This window comes from Neopelma chrysocephalum, unplaced genomic scaffold (genome assembly GCF_003984885.1).
Source record: "Neopelma chrysocephalum unplaced genomic scaffold, ASM398488v2 Primary Assembly neopelma1_65, whole genome shotgun sequence".
In the NCBI taxonomy this organism is placed as follows: Eukaryota; Metazoa; Chordata; class Aves; order Passeriformes; family Pipridae; genus Neopelma; species Neopelma chrysocephalum.
In genome coordinates, this window is record NW_020897722.1 from 1,648,006 (window position 1) to 1,667,599 (window position 19,594).

At 59.9% G+C, this 19,594-nt stretch overlaps 3 protein-coding genes across 6 annotated transcripts; 1 reads left to right on the top strand and 2 right to left on the bottom strand.

Moving 5' to 3' along the window:
* Positions 1–238: 238 nt before the first annotated feature.
* On the bottom strand, positions 239–5,254 carry RPUSD1 (RNA pseudouridine synthase domain containing 1). The gene is made up of 6 exons (XM_027683786.1): positions 5,170–5,254; positions 4,164–4,355; positions 3,948–4,071; positions 3,162–3,264; positions 2,980–3,081; positions 239–2,804 (listed from the first exon to the last, which is right to left on the bottom strand). Exons 2-6 carry the CDS (start codon positions 4,343–4,345, stop codon positions 2,398–2,400), a joined length of 918 nt encoding a protein of 305 aa, XP_027539587.1. The 5' UTR covers positions 4,346–4,355; positions 5,170–5,254; the 3' UTR covers positions 239–2,397.
* Positions 5,255–5,446: 192 nt separating this feature from the next.
* CHTF18 (chromosome transmission fidelity factor 18) lies at positions 5,447–16,274 on the top strand. 2 transcript variants are annotated; one of them, XM_027683897.1, is made up of 22 exons: positions 5,447–5,548; positions 5,644–5,796; positions 5,932–6,058; positions 6,178–6,352; positions 6,408–6,527; positions 6,666–6,718; positions 6,926–7,061; positions 7,597–7,809; positions 7,936–8,033; positions 8,438–8,561; positions 8,696–8,829; positions 9,483–9,576; positions 9,656–9,754; positions 9,991–10,121; positions 10,740–10,902; positions 11,041–11,265; positions 11,343–11,492; positions 11,957–12,087; positions 13,723–13,861; positions 14,706–14,816; positions 15,500–15,557; positions 16,022–16,274. In XM_027683897.1, exons 1-22 carry the CDS (start codon positions 5,458–5,460, stop codon positions 16,156–16,158), a joined length of 2,862 nt encoding a protein of 953 aa, XP_027539698.1. In that variant the 5' UTR covers positions 5,447–5,457; the 3' UTR covers positions 16,159–16,274. The 2 variants fall into 2 exon arrangements, with proteins under 2 accessions (XP_027539698.1, XP_027539700.1); XM_027683899.1 differs by having other exon boundaries at positions 6,438–6,527.
* A 37-nt stretch (positions 16,275–16,311) lies between these two features.
* GNG13 (G protein subunit gamma 13) lies at positions 16,312–18,902 on the bottom strand. Of its 3 annotated transcripts, none has more exons than XM_027683901.1 (3): positions 18,527–18,902; positions 17,388–17,502; positions 16,312–16,806 (listed from the first exon to the last, which is right to left on the bottom strand). In XM_027683901.1, exons 2-3 carry the CDS (start codon positions 17,483–17,485, stop codon positions 16,701–16,703), a joined length of 204 nt encoding a protein of 67 aa, XP_027539702.1. In that variant the 5' UTR covers positions 17,486–17,502; positions 18,527–18,902; the 3' UTR covers positions 16,312–16,700. The 3 variants fall into 3 exon arrangements, with proteins under 3 accessions (XP_027539702.1, XP_027539701.1, XP_027539703.1); XM_027683900.1 differs by having other exon boundaries at positions 17,388–17,510; positions 18,527–18,900; XM_027683902.1 differs by lacking the exon at positions 18,527–18,902 and adding an exon at positions 17,691–17,802 and having other exon boundaries at positions 17,388–17,510.
* Between the last annotated feature and the right edge of the window lie 692 nt (positions 18,903–19,594).

Sequence of the window (19,594 nt, forward strand, 5' to 3'; positions counted from 1 at the left end):
CATCTGCCCCAGCTCCCTCCACCATCCTCGGTCACCTCTGTTCCTAAACCCGGGAGGGCTCCGGGGTCGCTCATCCCGGTGGTTTCGGCCGGGAATTCCAGCAGGAGGAGGATGGACCCCGCGGTGCGGTGCTCACACAGCAGGTTGGCCGAGCTGGAGCCCCGGGGCCGGTCCCGCTGGGCCGGTCCGGGCTCATTCCTGGAAGCCCCCGGAGCCGCGTTGGATTGAGAGACAGGGGGCGAAGGGCAGAGACACGTTTAATACAGTGAGAGGCAACAACACGGGTACTGCCAAGTGTACAGAACATCACAACACACACCCCAGCACGGGGGGATTCGCACCCAACGCCCCGTGGCAGTGCCGGCAGAGAGGAGGGAGCAGGACGGGATGCCGGGAAGGGCACCTGGAAAACACTCTCTGCAGGGTAAGGAAAACACCTATTTATCTCTGGTCTCTGTGGTGTTGGGTGTAAGTGCAGCACACGAAGGCTGATGGGTGCTGGGGAGGGGGCTCCTCCACACAGCCCCCAGCAGGGATGGTCCATCAGCGTCCCCACGTCCCACCCCACCGATCCACCCCATCCCGGATGTTCCCAGTGGGAAGGGCAGGCTGTGTCCCACCTGTGACATGCAAATCTCCCCTGGCACTTTTCAGCACCTCCCGTGCACGTCACCCCCCTTCATTCTTTGGCAAACAGGTTCATGACGGTAATTTACAGCTCCGGGACCTGCCCGCGGCTGCCTCTCCCTTCCCGGCCACTCCTGGGACATGGGATGGGCAGGGAGGGGGCTTGGGAGGAAGGAGATGGGTCTCCTGCTCCTCCAACCCACCCCGAGCCCTCTGCCACCAGCTCAGGAGCCCAGGGCTGGCACCTCAGAGCCATCCCCACCAAGCCACAAAAGCACAGTGAACTTGCACCCAGGGACACAAGGGGTGGGTGATGCAATTCCCCCCGGGATTTCGGTGACTGCAGGGTGTGTTCACCATAGGGAGAGAGCTGTGACATTTTATTCCCCCTCAGAGTGGGAATCTCAGTTGTGTGAGACCCCTGTCAGGTGCATTTTCCATGGGATGGGGCTGGTGGGGTGACAACAACTCTGGGCACGCGCTGATGTGCTGAAGCCCCTGGGATGGGGACGTGTGTGCAGTGGGCTCCAGCCCCTCTGTCCCTCCCCAGCTGTCCTGTTCTCCTCATTTCCAAATGTCCTCCAAGGGCTGGAGAGGACGAGCAGGGTGGAAAAGGGAAAGCAAAGCAGGATGACCAGCAAAGCAAGGGCACTTCCAGAGAAACTCTTCTTGGAATCTTGCCAAGCCGAGCGCCAGTGGAGCCAAGCCACCACATCAGTCTTTCTTTCAGCTTCATCCATTTTTCCTACTGCTCTAGAGCCTTCCCAAACTGTCCACCCAAAGGATCTGCCTCTGGCACCCTCTGGAAACCTGCCAGCCAGGAGCCACACTATGGGACCAGGAGCCACACCATGGGATCAAGCCAGGACTCGTCCGGGTTAAGCAGCAAGGGGCTCATGTCCTCTGACCTGCCTCAGCAGGGGTTACACCCACACCCAGGATAAAAGCAAGGAAAGGCAATGCCAGTAGAAGGAATAATAAAATCCATTAAAAAAGCTTTGGGCTGCTGGCTCTCTGACCACAGAAATACTAAAAATACCTCATTTCTGAGACCACCCGTATTTTACAACCCCTAAAAGACTAAATTCTTCCCCTAGAAAATTGAAAAAGGTTTAAAATCCATTTGTATCAACCCTCTCACCTTCACCAAACCTTTAAAAACCCCATGGGAGGGCTGAGGGAGGAAGGGAGTGTGGGGCAGGGATGAGCAGCGCTTTGGTGCCAGGCAGGGACCTCTCCTGTGCCCATCCCAGCACATCTCCATGGGTCAAACACCCCCAAAACTGGGGGGCTGGTGGTGCCCCCAGCCTCTGCTCCAGCCCCCCAGTGTGCCACACGTGTGCCAGTGAGTGCAGCAGCTGGAGTGAAGGGAATGGGAACAGGGGACATGGACACTGAAGCTGCACGTGGCATGTCCTCCCCTCCCTGTGCTGGGCTGCACTTCAGCATCCAAGCACGGAGGGTTTGTGGGAATGTCATGGCAAAGGCAGTGTCTGTGCTGCCCCAGGACAGGGGTGGAAAGCTTTGGGGTCACTCTAAGCTGGTGTGTGACACTGACTCTGCTGCTGAGGCCTGGAACTGGGGAAGGGGCATCCTGTGGCCAGATGGATGACGGACATTAAAAACCAAACCCACCCTAACTGCTGATCGATGTGCCTAATCCAGCCCCGTGAGCGAGGGAAGCCTTGGCATACAGGAAGGGCAGGCTGGGCTCCGAGGGGACCCACTGGGACAAAGATGGAGCTGGAAACGCAGGGATGTGGCTCGTGCTCACTCCAGAGCCCACTCTGCCAACCACTGCTGGCACCGCACCCGCTGCTCCTCCGGCTCCGTGCTCCCAGCTTCGCTCCGGGGCTCCTCCTCCTCCTCCGCACCACCACCCACGGCCTCCTGGCCCTGCTGCTCCTGCTCCTCCTGTGTCACCTTGTCCTTGAGCTCCTGGATGGTGTCCTCCAGCCGGCGGGTGACGCGCTGGGGCTCCCAGTTGCCGTCCATGGCGGGGACGAAGGGGTCGGGCGCGCACACCTCGATGAGCTCCCCGCGTGTGGGGATGCGCAGGTAGTAGGCGTGGAGCATCATCCTGTAGGGGCTGCTGTCCTGGCCCAGGCTGTACGTGAAGTCCCCCACGATGGGGTGGCCGACGGCGCTGCAGTGAACCCGTAGCTGGTGAGTCCGCCCTGGGGAGAGCAGGAGTGGAGGGATCACAGACAGGTTATCCCTGAATCCCTCCTTCAGCACCAGGTAACACTTGTCCCCCCTGAGCCCGGCGGTTCTCAGCTTCCCTCATCCCTTTCCAGGCTCTGCTTCCACGTCAGAGCCCCCCAGAGCTGCAGCCCCGACCCCAACCCCCACCTGTCAGGGGCTGCAGCAGCACTTTGGTCACGGGGTCTCCGCTGTAGGATCCGTGCTCCAGCACGATCAGCTCCGACTGGCAAGGCTTGGGATTTTCACAGCCTGCAACGAGATCCAAAGGGGGTTTGTCATCCCCTAGCGAGGCTCAAGGAGTCTGGGCAGTGCAGGGAAGGGGGGCTCACCCTCTGTCCCATCGATGCACATCATGTGGGTCCTGCCCTCCGTGGTGTTCTTCCCGATGGCATAGCGGATCGTCATCCGGCTCTGGCTGACGTGGCCCCTCACCTGGGGGCAGAAAGGGGGTTTGAAACTGAGCCCTGGCACGTGCTCCTCACCCCACAGTGCCAGGAATCATGGAATCACAGATCGGGGAAGGTTGGGAGAGTCCACAGTGGGGACACCTGGTCCAACCTCCCTGCTCCAGCAGGGTTTTCCTAGAGCACATGGCACAGAATTGTGTCCAGGTGGATGCAAGAAGCAGACCAAGTTGCAATTCATAGAGTCACAGAACCTTGGAATGGTTTGGGTTGGAAGGGACCTTAAAGTCCATCCATCCAGTTCCAGTTCCAAACCATTGGCAGGAACATCTTCCACTAGCCCAGGTTGCTCCAAGCCCCGTCCAGCCTGGCCTTGGACACTTGCAGGGATCCAGGGGCAGCAACAGCTTCTCTGGGCAACCTGTGCCAGGGCCTCACCACCCTCACATGGGGAAATTCCTACCCAATATCCCATCTAACCCTGCCCTCTGGCAGTGGGAAGCCATTCCCCCTTGTCCTGTTCCTCCATCCCTTGTCCCAAGTCCCTCTCCAGCTCTCCTGGAGTCCCTTTTAGGCACTGGAAGGGGTTCTCAGGTCTCCTTGGAGCACTCCCTTCTCCAGGCTGAACCCCAGCTCCCTCAGCCTGCCAGCAGAGGTGCTCAGCCTGCCCAGAAGGGCAGCCCCAAGCAGGCCCTGGCAGGGTGGGCTCACCAGGGCGAGGTAGGCTTTGGTCACCAGCCGCTCCTTGAAACACTTGTAGGCGCTTCCCGCCGCCGCCTTGTTGAGAGCAACACACAGGGCCCCGCTGGTGGAGAAATCCAGCTGGTGGCAGAACCTGGGGAGGAGACAGGGGTGCAGGAACATCCTGGGGAACTTGTGGGTGCCCCCAGCCGAGGGCATAGCCCGGGTGGGTGCCCAGCCACTCACCTGAAGCCGTAGTAGGTGTCGGGGTCGGCGAGCTCGGGGAAGCGGTGCCGGAGCTGGCTCTGCAGGGTCAGTGTCTCGTACCACATCTTGCTGTCAATGCGGATGTCCCAGTGCTTGTTGACCACAATGAAGTCGGAGCTCTGGTACAGGATGGACAGGTTGTCGATGGTGCCCGGCTCCATGGCCAGCGCCCTGTGGGAGCGACACGGGAATTAGGGTGAGAGGGGTGGGGGGAGCCTCCAGCTGCAGGGTGGGTGTCACAGGGGTGGGACAGCACCCTGGGCAGCAACGGGACCCAGGCAGGGTGGGCTGGGAGCAGGGCAGGGAGTGGGGCACCCCGTAGGACTGGAGAGGTATTGGTGCTCTGTGGTACCAGTGTCACCCTGCACAGGACCAGAGCAACACCAATGTCGCTCTACTCGGCCCAGTGACACCAGTGTCACCCAGCATGGCTCCCTCAGCCTCACCAGTGTCACGCTGTGTGACTCCCAGAGTAACACCGCTGTCACCCTGCTCGGCCCAGAGGGACGCCAGTGTTACCCTGCGTGTCCTGGTGTCACACTGATGTCACCCTGCATGTCTCGCAGCCTCACCGGTGTCACACCGATGTCACCCTGCATGTGTCCCGCGGCCCCCCTGGTGTCACCCGGTGCTGGTGCGGCTCCCGCAGCGGTCCCGGTGTCACAGCCCCCGCCGTGGCGGTCCGGCAGCCGCGCCGCTGTCACACCGCACAGCTCCGCCGCCGTCCCCGCGTCCCGGGACACGCCCATCCCCGTCCCGGTGTCACGCGTGGCCTCCCCGCGCTGGAGCCGAGCCGCGATCCCGGGGGCTCTGGCTGGGTGCACGGGGCGCTGGGGAGGAGACGCGGGACGCGACAGCGGGGACACGGCGGAAGGGACACGGCGGAAGGGACACGGACACGGCGGAGGGGACACTGGGGAGGGGACACAGGGGAGGGGACCCGCGCCGCTCTGAGACCTCGGCCCCGCTGCCGCCCCCGCCCCACCTGCGGCGCCGTCCCGGGCGCTCCCGGGGCGGCCGCGGCTACATCGCCTCCATCGGCCCGGGCCGCGCGCCGCGTCCAATCAGCGCCGCCCCCGCCGGCCCGGGACGCGCGCCGCGTCCAATCAGCGCCGCCCTCGCCGGCCCGGGACGCGCGCCGCGTCCAATCAGCGCCGCCCTCGCCGGCCCGGGCCGAGTGTCGCGTCCAATCAGCGGCGCGGCCGCCCCCGCCTGGCGCGGCCGTGGCCAATGAGCGGCGGCGGCGCGGGGCGGGGCGGGACGTGCGCGGCCCATGGCGGGCGCCGAGAGCGCCGAGGGCGCTGCCGACGATGAGTTCTACGAGCGCTTCGCCGCCGAGCTGGAGGTGCTGGCAGAGCTCGGAGGTGGGCGCTGCTGCCGGGCCGGGACCGCCACCGGGGAGGGGCGGGAGGGCAGGGCCGCGCGTGGCCGCTCACCGGAGCTCTCACCCCTATTGCAGATGACCCGTCCCCGCCCGCCGGCCCCAAAATCTCTCAGTTCCGGGGCAGGAAGCAGCAGCCAGAGGAGGCCGAACCCCCCGGGGACTCCCACTGCAGGAAGAGGGAGCGGGGCTGTGCCCCCGACGGGTCCCCAGCGCCGGCCGGACCCCGCAGTAGGTTTGACTCGGTCCCCGGCGCTGCTGGGCCCTGACCCCGCTCCCCGAGCGGTGCCGGGCGCTGAGCATCCCCGGTACCGCCCTCCCTCAGCCGTGATGCTCCTCTTCCCCCCTCCCCGGCGTCTCTCCCAGCCCCGAAGCCGAAGCGGCAGCGCCTGGAGGCCGTGAAGAAGCTCGATTTTGGTGCAGACGATGAGTTGGCTCCTGATGTCTCCTGGGATGGGGGCTCAGAGGCACCTCTTGCTCCCCAGAATACCAGGTTGGCCACCTTGAACCCCATTTTTAGCAGGGACGAGGGAAAGGGCCCTTGGCCCCCACCTTCAAGGAGCTCAAGGGCCCTTTTCCTCACTCCTGCTAAAGGAATTTGGTGTTTTCCAGCTCCAACCAGCTGGAGATGAGCGGCATGACCCCCCTGCAGACCACACCACCCTCTGAAAAGAAGTGGGTCCTCAAGAGACCCCCCATCCTGGAGGATTATATCAATGTGACCTCCACCCAGGGCACCAGGGTCTTCCTGGTGCTGAGGGATGATCCCTGCAGGACAGGGGTGGAGGTGAGGAGGGCTCTCAAGGTTGGGTTTGCTTCTCTGCCTTCTCCAGCTGGTTCAGGAGGGGGTTGTTTGTGCTGTGTCCCCGCAGCTCCCGGATTCCCTGGGCTGGAATGCACGGAGGCCTCTTCACCTGCTGGGGGTGCCTTTCTCCTACCTGAAGGAACAGGTGGACCAAGAGGTACCACATCTCACACTGACCTTCCCATCTTTCCCTGCCATTCCTTATACCACAGGACTGGCTCCCAAATCCCTGTTCCCCCCAGCCATGTGTTACTGGGGTATCCCTGACCCCTCTCTCCCTCTCTCTGTGCTCCAGCGGCTCAGGCATGTTCAGAAGGTATCACAGCAGCTGACAGAGATCATAAACAGGTGAGATGTTGGGATGAAATCCCATCCTATCCCTGCCATGCTGTCTGGTGTGCCTCCCAAGACGCTCTGTGGGGTCCAGATTTTTGGGACCTACAAGCAGAGGAGCCTCTTTGCCCTTGTCGTGCTTAGCATGGGAAATCTGAGTGTAACTCCCAGCCCTTCCCTGACTCCCTGGGTGGTTTGGGGCAAGTTAATTCTTTCTTGCAGTTGCCTTGAGAGTGAGCCCAGCACGGAGAGCCTGGATCCTGGTGGGGACACGGATCCTGAGGAGGAATCTGCCTCCCATTGCCTCTGGGTGGACAAGTTCACCCCCCGGCGCTACATGGAGCTGCTCAGTGATGATGTGAGGTGCTGGGAGAAGGGGGGGCTTGGGCTTGGGGGGTATTAGCACTTCTGTAACTCTTCCTTTATGCTGTGGGATCAGGGTGTTGCCTTTGGAAGGGCTGGTCCTTCCTGGGAGCAGTCCTGAGTCCTGGAGAGCTTGGGATGGCAGTTTCAGCTGGAGGCTGTGGGCTTTCTAACAAAAGAGATTGTGAAACATGACCAGAACAAGACCAAAAAGACTGGGAGGACTTTAGCCAGGAATTGTGGGCTAGTTTGGGGGGTTTTTTTGAATATCAGAAGTTTTGTAGGGAGTTACAAATGATGGAAGAGGCTGAGAAGTGCTGAGTTGAGCCAGGACAGAGGAGGGACAGCAGGGATGGGGCCAATGTGACTTGTCCTGGGTTCCCCTGTGGGGTGATGGTTGAGCTGGGAAGGGAAGCACCATTCCCGTGCTGTCCCAGGAGATGCCAGGTGGAACCCTGAGCAGCCTGTCCCGTGGAAGAGAGCTTTCCTCTGAGGTTCCATGGATTTTTCCCACTTCCCCCCACCTGCAGTACACAAACCGGTGCCTTCTGAAGTGGCTCAAGCTCTGGGACACGGTGGTGTTCGGGAGGGAGAAGGCTGTGAAGAAGGGCAAGCCCAGCACTGCAGCTCATCCCTCATTCAGCCATCCCAAGGAGCACCCAAATAAGTGGAAAACAAAGGTCCAGCTCACAGAGGAGATTCTGGAGGCTGAGCTGGACCAGCACAAGAGACCCAAATACAAGGTGAGCAGGACAGGGCGGTGCTGAGGTGTCCCCTCATCCTACCAGCAGGGTGAGGAGCAGGGCATTCCCTCCTTGGTGAGAGCTGGAGGAAGCCCTTGCCATGCTGACCTACCCTCTGTGCCACAGGTAGCCCTGCTTTGTGGCCCTCCTGGCTTGGGAAAGACCACACTGGCCCACGTCATCGCCCGGCACGCGGGGTACAACGCCGTGGAGATGAATGCCAGGTGAGGCCCTGCCAGCCCAGTGCTGCTGCAGGTGCTGCCAGGCCAGAGGGGACGCTGGGGGTGACACTGTCCCAGGGGTGACAGTGTCCCGGGGGTGACAGTATCCCAGAGGTGACAGTGTCCTGGGGGTGACGCTGGAGGTGATGCTGTCCCAAAAGTGATGGTGTCCCAGCAGTGATGCTGGAGGTGATGGTGTCCCAGGGGTGATGGTGTCCCAGGGGTGATGGTGTCCTGGGGTTGATGGTGTCCCAGGGGTGATGCTGTCCCAGCAGTGATGCTGGATGTGATGCTGTCCCGAAAGTGATGGTGTTCCAGGGGTGATGCTGTCCCGTGGGTGATGCTGGAGATGATCCCGTGCCAGAGCCTCCCCCATGCCACAGTAACCTGGCACACCTTCCCTGCAGCGATGACCGCAGCCCCGAGGTGTTCAAGACCCGCATCGAAGCTGCCACCCAGATGAAGTCTGTGCTGGGGGCCAGCGAGAAGCCCAACTGCCTCATCATCGACGAGATCGACGGCGCGCCCGCGGTGAGCCCCGGCCGCCTTTGGCATTAACCCCTTCATTGTTCCCCCATTAGCAGCTCACCCCCTGTTCCACGAGCTGTTTGTTGCCTCTAAGCAGCAAGAATTCATCCCTTCTGCCCTTGGTTTTTTCCCCCAAGGCATCCATCAACGTGCTGCTGAACATCATCCACCGTAAGGACGTGCAGGGAGAGGGAGAGGCCGGTGCGGGCCGGAGGCGGCAGCGTGAGGGTGGGTTGTTGCTCAGGCCCATCATCTGCATCTGCAACGACCAGTGAGTGTCACCCGTGGGTCTGGGGGGATGGAGAGCTGAGACCCTGCCCTGAGTGAGGAGGTGGTGGCTGTTGGTGTCTCCCTTTGAGTGGAGCACCTCAAATCCTGGGGGCAGTTTTGGGCTCCTCGTGACAAGAAAGACTTTGAGGGGCTGGAGCGTGTCCAGGGAAGGGAACAGAGCTGGGGAAGGGTCTGGAGCACCAGGAGGGGCTGAGGGAGCTGGGGGGGGCTCAGCCTGGAGAAAAGGAGGCTCAGGGGGGACCTTCTGGCTCTCTGCAACTCCCTGACAGGAGGGTGGAGGTAGGGAGGGGTCGGGCTCTGCTCCCAGGGAACAAGGGACAGGAGGAGAGGGAACGGCCTCAAGTTGTGCCAGGGAAGGTTCAGGTTGGATATTTGGAAAATTTCTTCATAGAAAGGACTGTCCAGGCCTGGCACAGCTGCCCAGGGCAGGGCTGGAATCTCCATCCCTTAAGGGATTTAAAAGCCCTGTGGATGTGGCACTTGGGGACGTGGGTTAGTGGTGGCCTTGGCAGTGCTGGGGAACGGTGGGACTGGATGGTCTTAGAGGGCTTTTCCAGCCTGAACGATTCCATGACTAGTAGCTATCTTCCTTGCCCTGCTGTGGCCACTCAGAGCCCTGTGCTCCCTCCCCAGGTACGTGCCCGCGCTGCGCCCGCTCCGGCAGCAATCCTTCCTGCTCCACTTCCCCCGCACGGCTCCGTCCCGTCTCGCCCAGCGGCTCAGCGAGGTGTGGCACAGCTGAGGGCTCCCCTGACCCCCCTGGCTGGCCATCCCTCCCTGCTGACCCCCCTCTCCTGCTCCCACAGATCGCCCTCCAGCAGGGAATGCGGGCGGACACGGGGGCACTGCTGGCCCTGTGCGAGAAGACGGAGAATGACATCCGCTCCTGCATCAACACCCTGCAGGTACCGGGGTCATGGGGGGGCCTGGGGGACACAGACAGCTCTGGGCTCAGATGGGGATGGAGGGGAAAGAACTCTGTCCTTGGCAGATCCCTAAAATATCCACCCTGTCCCCTGTGCTATTTTAACCCTGCACATGGAGGAAGAGGGAGATGCTGCTGTGTCCGGGATCTCCAGAGTTGTGGGGATCCCCCCCCTCCCTCTGTGCCCATCCCCCCAAACCCTCACTCCCATTGCAGTTCCTGCATGGCCGGGGGCAGAAGGAGCTGAACATGCAGATGGTGCAGACCATGAAGATTGGCCTGAAGGACCAAAACAAGGGGCTCTTCTCCATCTGGCAGGAGATCTTCCAGCTCCCGAGGATGCAGAGGTAAAAGGAGGGATTTGTTAGGTCTGGCTAGGTGCTTGGAGTGTGCTGCTTCCTGGTATTTTGGTTGCCCAGAGAAACTGTGGCTGCTTCAGCCCTGGAAGTGTTCAAGGCCGGGTTGGATGGGGCTTGGAGCAACGTTCTGTGCTTTTTGTGATTCCATGATCTTGCAAGACCTGGGGTGGAGAAATCTGAAAGGTCCTGGAGCTGCTCCTTCAGCAGATTTGTATCAGTCATAGAATCCTGGAATGGTTTGGGTTGGAAGAGACCTTAAAGATCATCTGGTTCCACCCCCTGCCATGGGCAGGGACACCTTCCACTAGCCCAGGTTGCTCCAAGCCCCGTCCAACCTGGCCTTGGACACTTGCAGGGATGGGGCAGCCCCAGCTTCTCTGGGCAACCTGTGCCAGGGCCTCCCCACCCTTCCAGGGAAGGATTTCTTCCTAATACCCAAACCAAACCCACCCTCTGTCAGTTTAAAGCCATTCTGGATGCTTTTTGTCCATTCCATTTAGCTGCCAATAATTTGGCATTGCCTTCAGTTTGCAAGGATCCAAATATTCCTTGCTGATCCCTTCAGCACTGGGGGACCCTCAACTCTTCCCTTTGGGCTCCCCCCAGGCACAGGATAGGAATGGACCCCTCTTTGCCAGCCCAGCTCCTGGCGGGTGACGAGGACCTGTCACACTTGGGGGGTTCCTCTGGCTTCAGTTCCTCCTCCCAGCGCTTCCACCATATCCTGCACCTTGCCGTCTCCTCGGGGGAGCAGGAGAAGCTCGCCCAGGTAAGAGCAACCAGGGGGAGAGCCAGGCCCCTTCCTGTGTTGTGCTGGAGCTCAGTGGGAAGCTTGGAATGCCGGTGACTTGCTCTGGCGGGACCATCCACCCGACCTCCAGCCGTGTAATCCCACATCCCCTTCCAGGGCCTGCATGAGAATTTCCTGTCCATGAGGGTGCGAGACTCCAGCCTGGGCTCAGTGTGCCTGGCCCTGGAGTGGCTCTGCTTCTCTGACCTGCTGGGTCAGGCTGTGCTGCACAGGCAGAGCTTCCAACTGCTGCGTTACCTGCCCTTCCTGCCCGTGGCCTTCCATCTGCTCTTCGCGGGCTCCGCCATCCCCCGCCTGGCCTATCCCAGCAGCCAGCACGAGGCAAGGCCTGGGGGGCGTGGGGGCAGCTCTGTGCCCCGTGGGACACTGTGGCTGAGCTGTCCCTGCCTTGTCCCCAGGCCCTGGCCAAGCTGACCCACATGCAGAACCTGGTGGTGTCCATGGTGTCGGGGATCGCGCCCGGCGCCCGGAGCCGCGCGGGGCAGCAGGTGCTGGTGTTGGAGGTGCTGTGCCTGCTGCTGGACATCATCGCCCCCAAACTGCGGCCTGTGAGTGCCCCTGACCCCTCCTCACTGCCTGGGTGATGTGTCCCCTCTGCAAACCTCACCCTGAACGCTGGGGGACAGACATCTCCTGGGCTGCATCGCCCAGGCTGAGCTATCCCAAATTTCTGTCCCAGATTCGGGGCTGATTTGATGTTGCAGGTGATGCAGAAGTTGGAGGGAAGCTGAGCATGTGATTCTGAGATACCTGACTGTGTGGAGGGGTCTTGAACCCCACCTGGGGTGGGCTTGGCTGAGCAGGGCTTTGGGGAGCTGTCACAGTCCCCTTCCAGCACCTGGGTCACTGCACCCTGCTCTGGGAAGGATGTGTGTGCCTAGGAGGGAACTAAACCTGGTCTGAACACCTTGGGTATTGACTGTCCCTCCTCACACAGACAAACCCTGTGCTTCGGGCTGTTTGTGTGTTCAGAAGTGACTGTGGGTCAGTGATGCTCTGCCCTCCCTGCCAGGTGAACACTCAGCTCTACAGCCAGAAGGAGAAGCAGCAGCTGGCAGAGCTGATCAGCACCATGCTGGCCTACAACCTCACCTACCACCAGGAGCGCCTGCCCGAGGGCCAGTACGTCTACAAGCTGGATCCGTGAGTGCCCAGGGGAGGGGAAGGGGTAGGGCTCAAAACCCTTCCCTGGGAGGGTGGGGAGGCCCTGGCACAGGTTGCCTGGAGAAACTGTGGCTGCCCCTGGATCCCTGGAAGTGTCCAAGGCCAGGTTGGATGGGGCTTGGAGCAACCTGGGCTAGTGGAAGGTGTCCCTGCCCATGGCAGGGGTGGGACTGGACATGCTTTAAGGTGCCTTCCAATCCAAACCATTCCAGGATTCCATGGTGATTCTGGGATAATAAGAGCAGAGAGCTCAGGAAGGAGGTGGAACTCCTGGCTTTGCTCCATCCACAGCATGGTCCAGCTGCCCCACCACTCCCTTGGGCTGAGGCTGGAGCAGAGCTGGTTTAGATTTAATGGGATTAAAGGAAAGGAAGCAGCTGCCTTTGGCTCTCACTGGAGCTGGCAGAGGGACTGAAGCCACCAGAGGACAGAGCTGGTCCACCTGAGCTCAGCACACAGAGGAGGTCACTGTCACCTTGGTTCATTTATAAATTACCAGCTTGGCCACTGCTTGACCTGGCTGTGGCTCTGCTCTGAGCACACCCAGAGCCAGAAACTCTGGGGAACCTTTGGAGAGGCAGCACAGACCCGGCCCCGGCGAGGACCAACATTAATGCCTTCCTGGGCAGAGTTAATTACAGTAATGAGCCTCTGTTAATCAAGCAGCTCTATCGAATTACAGTGAACTGCTTTAGTAACCATGAGGTTTCTTCCTCATGGAAAGGCTTGTGGGGGCTGTAGGGATCCATCCTTTGCTGTTCCCCCCATGCCACTCCCACGTGGCCATGGGGAGACCATGGGACATCAGGAGCCACTTTTTGGCATTACTTTGCTTTACTTTGCCTGTTTTGTGAGTTCTGAGCCTGTTTCCTGGCTGTGTACAGAATCAAAGTTGGCAAAGACCTTCAAGATCATCGAGTCCAACCATAAAATGATGGGGACTGTGGGGGTGTCACATCCCAGTGGCATCTGGAAATTGCATCCCAGCATCTCTCTGGCAAACAAAGCTGTTGTCGACAGCAAAACCTGTGTTTTCTCTTTCTGACTTCTTAAAACATTGATTTGACAGCTAATTTCTAAATGACTGCAGAGCCAGCTGACAGGGGACTTCGCTCCCTTTACTTTAAGGGCAAGAATATTGAATAAATATAAAATATTTAGAGCTGGCAGAGGGACTGGCCCAACTGGGGATGATGCTATATTGAAACAGGCCTAATTCCAGAGCTGGTGCCCCAGCCCTGTTTAGGACCCAAGTGCTCTGATGATGCAGAGTTACTGTTCCTGGCTGTGTTTCCATTACCCACCTCCCCAGGGGAGGGTCGTGGTGGGGCTGTGCTCTGCCCGTGGTGTTTTCAGGGCAATCTGTTCAGCACAGCCCCGCTGCCATTTCCTCTTGTTGCCTTAAAACCGAGATTAAAACCCCCTAATCCCTCCTGCCTTCCACTCAGCCCCCTGGCTCCACCCAGGAGAGGGCAGCGCTGGGGAAACTGAGGCAGGATCGCACTCGGAGGTGGAAGGGGGGTGACTGGGCTCCCTGTGCCCTGCCAGGTTGCATAATGCAGGTTATTTTTAGTGTTGATTTGTGCTCCCTGCTCCCCCTTGTCCGTGCTGCAGGAATGTGGAGGATGTGTGTCGCTTCCCGGAGCTGCCGGCCCGGAGGCAGCTCAGCTACCAGGCCAAGCAGCTCATTGCCAGGGAGATCGAGCTGGAGAAGATGAGGAGGACGGAGGCTGTGCTGCAGGCACGGAACCCGGTAGGGAGGGGGCACTTCTGGGGGGTGGCAGGGCCGTGGATGTGGATAAAATCCTTAGGGATGGCGCGGGGACGTGGGTTTTCCAAAGCAGCCGGTGGCTTTTGCTCTGCAAATGGAAATCCAGGATTACCCCCCCCCCCCCCGCAGCTCCTGGCCTCCACATCTGCCCCTGGGCAGCACAGCTGTGCTGGGGGGCTGAGCCCCAGTCTTTGCAGGAGTTCTGGAAGGAAACACTCGCTGTGAGTTGAAGCTTTGAACCCTCCAGCTCTCTGAGGAGGGTTGGGAGGAGGTGGGAATTTTAGGAGGGAATTTGGGTCCGTTTGGCTGCGGGTTGTGTGTGTCTGCCCTTCCCTGCCTGCACCTTTCCTTCCCACTTCACTTCCATGGGTCCCAAAGGCCCCAGGAGGAGCAGAGTGAACTCTGCCCTACTGCCAAAACCCTCTTGGAGGCAGGAGAAAGTGCAAAAGGCTGAGAAACATCTCGGATGTAGCTGGTGCCTGCCCTGGTGCCATGGGGATAATTAATCCCTGAGAGCCCCTTGCTGCAGGAGCAGAGCTCCCAGGAGATGTGTGGGGCAAAGAGATGCTGCAAAAACATCCCTGAAGGCTCCTTGTTTACTCTGAAGTCCCAGGGAAAGGGACCCCAGCTGAGGCTGATCCCACGAGCTGCTGCGAGGCAGAAAATGGTGGAAAAATCCCATCCAAGCCCTCGGGATGTTGCAAACCCGGCAGCAAATAGAGAGGGTGGCTGGGATGGGTGACAACTGGGTGGCAGGTGCTTCATACCCAAACCTTAAGCTCAGACACTGTGAGGGGACCCTTGTTGAGGTCTCTCCTCCCCACAGGATCCCGGGAATGGCCTCGGTGAGGAGCGAGGGGACACGAGGCCATCAGGGACCCCCAACCACCGGCAGCGCCTGGAGCACATCGTGCGGAGGGCGGCGGTGGAGGACAAGGTGAGGGGCTGCAGGTCCTGCCCCAGTTCCCACCAGCGCTTCCCTGGCTGCCAAACACTCCCTGGCTCCACTGGAATCTAATTTTTTTAGCCCAGTTTCTTTTAATAGCCCAGTTGAGCACCGTGTGTCCCGCAAAGGCATCGCTGGGATTGCAGCTTTGGGACGAAGTGGATCTGGGTGACGTTGTGGACGTGCCCTGTGAGGCTTTCAGGGCTGGGGGAGGAAAGAGATCTGGGTATTTGGGTTGAAATAGCTGAATTTGGGCTCTGTGGAAGCTGCAGGGTGGGAGGGCTGCTCGGGAGCTGTGGAGAGGTGCCTCCATCCACTGATCCCACCCCGGGCATCCCAACAGCGGCCAAGGGGAGCAGAGGTGGTTCCCTGCCACTGCCCCTCTCCAGGGCTCAGCTTCCAGCCCTTGGCTGGCTGTAAAACCCGACTTCAGCACGATCACCCTGAAATTTTGCCTTTCATCCCCCCGGATTTGAATCTGTTTGCATCCCCCCGAGCCCGCTGGCCCTTCCCGCGGGATTTGCATGTGGCTCCTGCTCTCCCTAGAACCGCCCTGGGGGGTGACTGAGCCTTGCCCAGGCAGGAACTTCCCTTCTTTTCGGCCATCTCCGAAGGGGAGCTGGAAGTGCAGGTGCTGCAGAGCCAACTCACCTCCTGCTCTTTGCCTTTCACAGCCCGAGGTGGATTTTTTCGGGCGGCCGCTCCAGCGCAAACAGGCGGCCCCGGCCCCGGGTGGGTGACAGGGATGGGGGGCTGTGGGTGGCCCCAGCCCTGGGGGGGTGACAGAGGGGACAGGGGGTGGCACAGATGGGTGGCAGAGGGATGGGGTGGCCGTGGGTGCTGCTGGAGGGGGTCCCTTCATGCCCAATGCCCACCCCAAAAAGGGGCTCTGTCCCTCAGCACCATCCCTGGGGACATCAGTGGGGTGGGGAGGGGGAGTTGGGTGAACAGACCCCACAACAACGGGCAGGGGGAGTCCTGTGGGCAAGTCCATGGGTTCTGGCACCATCCAAATGGAATTCTGGGTGCTGAAGGGTTTGCAGGTTCCAGGACATGGGAGCATCACCTCTGCCCTTCCCAACCCTCCCTATTCCTGGCAGCAGCTCCCTGATTCCCCCCTCTCCCTCCAGCCTGGGCACGGGTGGTGACTTTAAGGTTTTCTGCAAGTTTCTGAGGTGGATTTTCCCCCCCTGCAGCCCCTCAGGCCTCCAAGGAAGAGTCCCTGGAGAAGCAGATGGGAAAGGCCGTGGGGAAGAGCGACGTGTGGTTCCGCTTCAACGAGGGGGTTTCCAACGCTGTCAGGAGGAACATCTACATCAGGGACCTGCTCTAGCTGGAGCCAGGAAATCAGGGTTGGAACTCAAGGGATCAGCTGGATTTTGGCTTTCTAACCCCTGTGTCCATGATCTTTGTTTAGTTTTTTTTTTTTATTACCGACTTATTTTGTTTAAAAAAATAAGGAAATAAAATGTATCTAAAAAATGAATAATGAAGTATTTTTCTGTTTATTAATAAACCTTTAGTTGTCATATTTTATGCCTGTTTTGCTGCAAAATGAGGTATCCTACAGTATACAAAAGTATTTAAAATCACTGAAAATGAGGGGTTTTTTATAAAAATCTTTACAAGTTGCAAAATGTTCCTGTTTGATGGCAGAGCTGGGTGAGGTCTGAACTGAAGCTGCAGCAAAACCCCGGAGAAACCTTTGCTGCTCCTCCCCCCCACTCTGCCCTCCCCATGTCCCCCCCAAATATAAAACCACTTCTACTACTAAAAAGAAGGAGACAGGTGAGGGCAGGGTTTTGTTCAGGTTCTCATATTGGAACTAACTAATAAAAAAAGTACATTCAGCAGGGGGAGCACAGGGGGGACCCCTCAGAGGATGGTGCATTTGCCTTTCTCCACCCAGGGGTTGTTTTTCATCAGCTCCGGGTTCAAGAAGGGATCCTCGGGAATGCCGTCCTCGATCCACTTCACAAACCTGTGGAGAGGGACAGGAGGGGTGGGCACAGCCCCTGCTCAAAGGTTTAAGGGGTGTAGGGCAGGGGGGGGTGGCAGCAAAACGGGAATTTTGGGGGGGGCTCAGTGTCCGGGGTAAATCCTGCTCCGGGGGCAGCGATCCCAAGGTGCACCCTGATCCAACGGGAATGATGCTGGGGGAGCTGAGAGGGGCAAACCAGGAGGGAAAATCCCCCCCCCCGGCTTGGTTTTACAGGTTGAAGTCTTTTGGAAAGAGGGGATCTGCACATTGAGGGGCTCCCGGGGTGCCAGGGGGTCCCGTGGCTGCTGCCACATCCCAACCGGAGCTCAGGCGGCTGGAAAGGGGTTGGCACAGGGGGGTTTTGTGGAGAGGAACAGAGAGAGGGGCTTTGGGGACACTGGTGGGTTTCTGCTGCTGGGGCTTGGAGGGTTTGAAGAGCCATAAAGGAGAAAAATCCCATTTGGGGACCCCCAGGGGATTTGAGGGGGGAAGTCTGGGGTGGAGAAGAGCCGGACTCTGCTCAGGAGGGCAGATGGGAAGGAGGATGGGATGGAGGGGGGGTGAGGTGGGCACCCACTCACTCAGGTATTGTCTTGGAGGACATCTCCCTCTTGTAGGCCAGCTGGTACTTGAGGCTTTCCACCTCCTTCTTCCACTGCGGGAGGTCCCACTCGTCCATGGCGGGGTCCGGGGGCCCTGCGGGGCTGGGAACGGGCACAGTGGGGCCGTGTCCTGCCCTGACCCCCCTCCCAGCTCTGCACCCCCAAAGAGGGGTCCCCCAGGATGGGGACAGATGTCACCACGCTCCCGGGGGAGGTTTCCAACCCCACCGGTGGCTCCAGGAGATTTTGGGGTTGTTCTGGCGAGGCAGAGGCTGCTCTTACCTGTGGGTGTGAGGCTGGCACGGGGCAGGTGCCCAGTGCCCCCCTCTCTTGTAGCCCAGGGGCACATGCAAAACCCAGGGAACCAGCCAGATTTGACTGAAATTTGGATGGTGGCATCGCCCGGGGTGGGGAGTGTCAAACAGCCCCCGGAGGCTGCAGGGGGAGGGGAGGGGGTTGTTTGTCCTTTTCCTGCCTGGTCACAGATCCCAGCAGGCCAGGAGAGATTTTGGTGCGAACAGCCCTGGAAATGGCTCACGGGGATGGGGAGCACTGATTTGGGGAGCGAGGCAAACCCCCCTGAACCCCCTTTTCCCCCAGCAGTGGCCCTGGGGGGGGACGTGTGTGGTGGGGAAACTGAGGCACGGCAGCCGATGGGGCACAAGCAGCAAGACAGGCACGTGAGACCCTCTGCGAGCACCTGTGTCCCTGTGCCACCCCAAAAATCGGTGGCACGAGGGGACCCTCCCCCTGCCCGTGGCCCCAGACCCTCCCCGAGTGATGATGCCCAAGGATGCCCTGTCCAGCACCCCTACACGGGCTCCAGCCCTCAGGAGAAGGTCAGGGAAGGGCTGGGGGTGCTGGAGGGGGATGAAATCCACCCCCCCACGGCACAGCTCAATGCCAGCCCTGCTCCAGCACAGCCTGGCAGCTGCCCGGGCTGCCCCAGCTCTGCTTCCCTGCAGAGCATCCCCCGAAAACCAGCCGGGAAAGGGATGAGCCCCACGCTCCGGCCTCCCCGGGCTCTGATCCCTGGAGGCAGATGGGCACCAGCATCCCCAGCCCTGCTCCAGCCATCCCGGCAGCATCCCAGCGCCAGGAGCGAGCCCCGCACCTACCTGTGCCGGGGAAGGAGTCAGCGGGATGGGAGCGGGGCCGTGTCCGTCGCCGCGGGCTCGGGAAGCCGCCCTGGCCTTGCCCGTGTCCCTCCCGAGAGCGCTTCCCTGGATGCTGGCGAGTCCAAATCCTCTGTGTAATCTATTAATGCACGGCTGGTCCAGCTGCCTCCGCCACGGCAGGAGCCGGATAATGGGAGCGTCCTCCCCCCGCTGCTCCCGGGGGATTTGGCTCCGCGGAACGTGAGCGCCCGGGATGGAAGCACAGCCCTGGTACCCGGTGGCCGAGCTGCCAAATTGGGGTTATCTTTGCCCTCCCCAGTCCCTGAGGGACAGAAGGGCCCCCAGGAGGGAGGGGATATATGGTGGGACACAGCGGAACCCCGGGGAGGCCCTGCATCCCTCCCTGGATCCCTGCCTGCATCCCTCCCTGCATCCCTGCCTGCATCCCCGGCAGCATCCCTGCCAAAGCCAGCCCTCCGTGGTTTCCCGCTCTGCTGCCTCTGGATGTTGTGGTTCTTCCCGCTTTCCTGGTGCTGGAGGGGCAGGAGAGGCTGGGGGGCACCTGGGGAGGGGGTGGGTAAAAAAAGAGGAAATATAGAAGAGGGGTAAATGACCCAAGTGAGCAGTTGGGACTGAACATATGGCGGGTGAAAGGGCAGGGGCAGCACAAGGGGAAAAGGGCAACGTTCAAAAAATATCGATGTGGGATTTATAGGGAGGGACAAAACCCTGGAACAGTTGGGAACTGATTAAAAACAAGATAATTGATGTGAAACCACAAAGAAGTGACGCCCCTCTCCCACCCTCCCCTTCATTAAACAACAGATTAAAACTAAACTTAAGGTAAACTTTGCTGCTTAAAAAAACAAAAACAAAACAAAACAAGACTTGCACAAAGCAAAATTGTCCAGGTACAGCCCCTAAAGCTCCCCTTTCCTGGACCTGTGGCCTTATAGGAGTTTGTCCCCTCTGCAACATATACACATACACACATATATATATGTATATGAAATAATAGAATTACGGGTTGAGTTGGAAGGGACCTTAAATGCCATCTCATTCCATGAT

What these genes read in the sequence shown, in the direction of transcription:
- RPUSD1 (XM_027683786.1), bottom strand. Translation starts at nt 4,345, where the DNA reads ATGGAGCCGGGCACCATCGACAACCTGTCCATCCTGTACCAGAGCTCC. An exon ending in GTGCATCGATGGGACAGAGG is followed by an intron (nt 3,082 to 3,161) that starts GTGAGCCCCCCT and finishes ATCTCGTTGCAG; the next exon opens with GCTGTGAAAATCCCAAGCCT. An exon ending in GCTGCTGCAGCCCCTGACAG is followed by an intron (nt 2,805 to 2,979) that starts GTGGGGGTTGGG and finishes TGCTCTCCCCAG; the next exon opens with GGCGGACTCACCAGCTACGG.
- GNG13 (XM_027683901.1), bottom strand. Translation starts at nt 17,485, where the DNA reads ATGGACGAGTGGGACCTCCCGCAGTGGAAGAAGGAGGTGGAAAGCCTC. An exon ending in TCCTCCAAGACAATACCTGA is followed by an intron (nt 16,807 to 17,387) that starts GTGAGTGGGTGC and finishes CCCTCTCCACAG; the next exon opens with GTTTGTGAAGTGGATCGAGG.
- CHTF18 (XM_027683897.1), top strand. Translation starts at nt 5,458, where the DNA reads ATGGCGGGCGCCGAGAGCGCCGAGGGCGCTGCCGACGATGAGTTCTAC. An exon ending in AGCGCCGGCCGGACCCCGCA is followed by an intron (nt 5,797 to 5,931) that starts GTAGGTTTGACT and finishes CGTCTCTCCCAG; the next exon opens with CCCCGAAGCCGAAGCGGCAG. An exon ending in AGGAACAGGTGGACCAAGAG is followed by an intron (nt 6,528 to 6,665) that starts GTACCACATCTC and finishes TCTGTGCTCCAG; the next exon opens with CGGCTCAGGCATGTTCAGAA.